The 5,341-nt window shown below is 34.4% G+C and overlaps 1 protein-coding gene across 1 annotated transcript in view; it reads left to right on the plus strand.

The window, feature by feature from the left end:
- The window catches only part of LOC119588211, a gene marked incomplete at its 3' end in the record, with an annotated part of 43,184 nt that extends 39,103 nt beyond the window's left edge, over window positions 1-4,081 (plus strand). The window contains 4 exon segments of the mRNA XM_037936912.1: window positions 335-473; window positions 869-1,060; window positions 2,056-2,254; window positions 3,951-4,081. Of these exon segments, the coding sequence (XP_037792840.1) occupies window positions 335-473; window positions 869-1,060; window positions 2,056-2,254; window positions 3,951-4,081 (661 nt within the window).
- Window positions 4,082-5,341: the final 1,260 nt, after the last annotated feature.

Genomic DNA, 5,341 nt, shown 5'->3' on the forward strand with positions numbered 1-5,341 from the left:
ATAACGTCTTGCTAAAACAAATGGTTTTTCACTAGTTGTCTTTAATAACTGGTTGTGCGTTATTGTGGTCGTCAGTTATGTAAGCTCAGCGGCGTGCTTTATTCATGGTGTAATCTTTCAATTTTTCCATTGAGTGCAGCAGTTTGCTTGTCGCTTGAGTCGCGATATCCAACTTTTCTATGTCAGGTTCATCCTGTCTGAATCAGTAGCACATAATGATAATTATCTCCATTTAATATCAGGCATCAATGTTAATGGCATTTGAATTTGTTAAAGAATAGTGTGTGTGCAGAACTCGATCTCCATTCTAACATGTTTATCACTATATTTCCAGACGGAGCAATGACCGGGAGGCTGCCAGAAGGTCCTGGGGCCCCGCAGACAAGGAGGAGGGCAACAGGGAATTTTGGGCATCGATACAAGAACCTTATGACTACATCATGGGCAGCAATCTTATTCCAGACTCCTGCCAGGTTAGATAAAAGTCTATTCATTTTTGTAGAAATAATCTTGTTCTGCTTTTGCGAAATGTGTAAATACAGTTGAAGTAATAGGTAATATTGTAGATATTCATATATTATTTTTTGGACTCTGATTATGAAATGCATTTACTGTTTTTATAATTAACCTAAAGAGAAATGTAAGTTTAAAAAAGAAGTATTTACATTGCATTTCTGTCAATAACAATCTGTGAATGTAGTAGTCATAGAGGGACACATCAGCAGGTATCACCTCACCTAAAAAGTGGAAATACCACAAAGATTCCAAAGCAAGGATGTGCATGCAGTTGTAGAAATAGGAGAAGTGCATGCCAGCTCTGATTACAGGTGTTAAGTTACCGTAGACTGACCCCAGTTCACTCTTTCAGGTTGGAGACACGACAGAAGCCCCATCCTCAGGAGAGTTTGAACTAAGTTGGGACAGTGGTGATGTGTCGCCGCCTTATGTCTGGAGTTTCTCCGAGTTTCTTGACCAGTACAATGAGCTTTATGAGTGGCTTATTCAAGTCCAGTTGAAGCTTTATTCACATTCTAACCCACCAGACAAGGCTGCAAGGATGGTGAGATTTATGTTTTGATTTACATATTTATTCCTTTTTTTCATTTACATTCTTCGCAGGTGGATAGAAATACTTGGATTTTTGTATTGAATATTGTACTTTATCATAGGTAAATATTTATCTTACAAAAACTAACAATTGTTAAATGGCATAATAATTGAGTAGTAATTGCTTATATACACAGTACTGTATATATACTAGAATATTTTTCTCTTTTCTTAATGCTTCTTTTAAACTTGATATTTTGATATCTTACTTTCCCGTTTCATTAGATTGTAATTAGAGATATATATATATTTTTTTTTCTTCATTTTCATATTTGAAATGTTGATGAAGTTTCCTAAAGACAGTATATTGGTATGCAGTATATATGTTGCAAATTGTGAATGCCATAACTAACATAATAACAGGTCATGTAAGTCATAGAATGTAACAGATACTTTAATTTAATTTTATTACATATTAGATAAAAGTTACTAATACAAGTATGGTTTTAAATGTAGATTCAAACAAGAACTTTGATATATTTCCTATTAATACATTGCAAAAGAGCAAACAAATATTTGCTCTCTTAAATTTTGTCACATAAGTGAAATACTGCAATGAGCAAATGTTATGGCAATATGAAACTTACCACACCCACACAAACGTTTCTGAACACAATCTAAACCATGTGTATATGTAACATATTTTTACTAGATGTATTTTATGAAGGATTTTGGCAGGGAAGAAATAGTTTAAGACAGGAAGATTTTTTTCTGTTTGTTAACTGTCCAATGACAGTCTTCTTTGACAAACTTCATCATTTCAAAAGTTCATTTGATTCAATTTAATTTTATAATTGACTGACTGACTGGTTGTAATGTAGATCTTGTGAATAGTACGAATAATGAGTGAATAAACAATTTTATGCATAGATTGTAAAAACAGCAATGTACCACTGAAAAAGATGTGAAATTGTATGTCTTACTGATGAACCCTCCCTCTGATCACAGGCACAGCAGGAGGAATTACGCAGGCGCACCTTCAGGCGAACACTTTTTGTAGAGCAGGGTGAACGAGTTGCTCAGCGATACCCAGGCTCAGCTGATGAGATTAGCTGGCGTGTGAACTATCTGAACAACAAATGGGATCAGCTGGAGAGCACCTTCACGCCTGCTAAGGGTCGCAATCAAGAGGTGGAGGTAGAATTAGGTAAGCATTATGGTAACTATTGATAATTGATGTTTTAGGGGAATTTTTCTGAGAGAAGTTTGCTTGTAAGCTGTTACTGAGGAATGACTGAGGTTGGGGAGGTATTGTTGATTCCAAGGGAAAATCTTGTATTGGATTATGTATGTTAAAGTAAATGCACTAACCTCCTATTTGGCATAAGATTATGTAGGAAGCCGAGCTTATATTTTATATATTTACAGTATCTCAATGAGACCTTCAATTAGTATTTGCAATTGAAACATATTCTGAATAATAGTCAAATTATAATACTATATGATCTTGTTAATCAGTGAAACAAGACTAAAATTATTTGCTTCTAGTTAAATCACCAATATCATCCCTATTATGCTAACCTTCATAGGAAAAGCTTTTAGGACAGGTAACTTGCATGTTATCCCTGTATGAAAGCATTAGAAATTAGTAATATTTTATGTGGACCCACAACAAATATAGATATCAGTTCTAGATAGAATTTAATGTTTAAAGTATTAGTTTCCTGTTGTCAAAAGAAATATTAAGCAATAATTGATTGATATTTAGTGTATTTTTGTGTAATTAAAAATTAACATGAATATTTCAAGCAAAAGAGGATTGAATGTGTAGTCTATATGCTTTGTTAACATACACTTTTTGTAAGGACAAATAATAAGAACAAGAAGTTGGTGAATTGTTGAAAATTCATTCATATTCATCTCAGATAATGCACATTCTTTATGTTAAATAAAGTGTATTGTTAACTCAGACAATAGTGAATGTAAATTGAAGTCTGCATTCCAGAAATATTATTTAAGCTATTAATTTCACTGCTAGGTTATGAATATCATAAATAGTGTTTTTTTTTTAATATCATAGACTAATTTTTGCAGTGGAAGCTCAAATAGTTTTCATTGCTTTTATAATTCCCTTTTTATATAGGATTAGTCAAGCTTTCATCACAAATATTAGATGAGTCTGATGGATCTCTGGTTTCATAACCACTTACTTTGATAACTTGGCAATATTTCATAACAAAGTAACTTTCTCACCTTGATTTTACATGTCTTTTCAAAAGAAAATCACACTAATCCAGAAAAAAACACAATAACAATATTACATTTATGAAGTTCTCACAGTATTGTAAAATAATTTTTTTCCTGAGAGACTGCATTTTAATTTTTGTGTGTCTGTTTTTTTTTTTATTGGAATGGTAGAATGAAAGCCGAAATAAATTATGATAACGAAAAGCATTATTATTGTTAATGATGTTACTAATTTGGGTTGTGAAAACATGTTAGTTGAGTTAGTTATCAATTTTGATAGTATCTTATGAGTGTGTTGAGCTTGATCTGATTATTTGTATGCAGTTTTGTGTGGATTATTTGTATGCAGTATTGTGTGCATGTCTTGACTCTAAAATTAGTGAGATAGAACTGTTATATATCTGCCTGTGTATGATACTGAAATGGAAAAAAGACTAAAACTTGTTTGAATAAGTGAATAAGAACTATGATGTGGGAATTTAGCATCCGAGACTCAGATTTTGTATTGAGTAACAATATATTGTAACTGTGGCCCTCTAAATTATTTACATAAAAATAAGGAAGTATAATCATATAATACAGTTAATAGTTTTCATGTATGATCATCTGAATTGAATGGTTACCCTATATTTGGTTGTTTGCTTTTTTATTTTTAGACTTGGCCCATGAAGAGGGCATCTTGCGACGTTGGTTGAGTGATATGGAAGAGCAGATCCAGCCCCTTACTTGCCGTCTGCCACGAGGCTGCTCCCTTCGACCACTTCAAGATCGCTACAGAGATAATCAGGTAGGTTTTTTATGTGATTTTTTTTGTCTCAAATGTTCTGTAAATGTAGTATTTACCTTGTCTTCTTTTTCTTCATTTGAAAAGGAATTATGAGGGTTTGAGATTCATTCTTGAAGAACAAGACCAAAGGGAGGTACAGTATTTACAAGGAAATCTTTGATAACATGAGTAGGTTATTGATAGAAAGTATATAAATTGACAAGCTTACAGATGGGAAGAATTAGAAGAATATGATTATAATGGCAGTATTTGTGTGAATTGAAGAATATAGATGTAAAATTTGCATGTAATGACAGTGAAAAAAAACGACAAAGTAATATTTTTGATAACCCTCAGTAAGTTAATAGTATCCCATAGAAATATGATTTACAGAAAATGGAATTTACTCTTTGAGGGGTGTCTAAAAGAAAATGAGACAACACTTTTAGATATGATTCAATGTATTTATTTGTTGTAAATATCACTAAACCTAAATTATGACGTAGCTCGAAATCATGTTTTTTTTTTTTTTCAAAATAGGATACTGTGACATACCAGGGTTAGGGAATGGTAGGGAATTTTTTACGCAGGTGAGTTTAGGTCTTCGATGTATCTATCACTCTGCCCAACATGAAGAAAGCATGAAAATACTCTTGACTTTCTGCCCTTTTTAATTTTTGGTATCAGGAATGCAGTACTGTTTTTTGTGTGTAAATATTGTTTTTGGCTCTGTGTTAAAAACAGAAGGAATATGTAATCAGAAAAAGGAAACACTGCTAACAGTTCAGCAAACATGCGATACTTCCATTCCACAATTTTTGAAACTTAATTTCCACTCGGAAGCCTCCCCCCTTTCTCTAGGCTTTCGTCTCCACGTAACAGCCCCCCTCCCCCCCTTTCTCTGTAGGTTTCATCTCCATGCTTGCAACCTCCTCACCCTCTCTCTGCAGGCTTCATCTCCATACTGGCTACCCCTCCCCCTTTCTCTGCAGGCTTCATCATCACGCGGCAACTCTCCTCCCCCATTCTCTGCAGGCTTCATCATCACTCCTTCCCCCTTTCTCTGCCGGCAGCCTCCCCCATTCTCTGCTTAATTACAGTTAGGAGGGAAGTGTAGAGTTGAGAGGGCAGAGGCACCTCCCGCTGGGCCTACGCTTTGATCTGGGTGCCGGGACCGCTCGAAGCATCGCTCTCGGTTCCTTCCTGTGTGATGGCGGCTTTTGGGGGGAGCTTTGTTTATTTTCTATTTTTTTCGTCCCTATTACTTTCGTTTTTTTTCAA

The sequence above is a fragment of the Penaeus monodon genome, chromosome 23 (assembly GCF_015228065.2).
Source record: "Penaeus monodon isolate SGIC_2016 chromosome 23, NSTDA_Pmon_1, whole genome shotgun sequence".
NCBI classification, from domain to species: Eukaryota; Metazoa; Arthropoda; class Malacostraca; order Decapoda; family Penaeidae; genus Penaeus; species Penaeus monodon.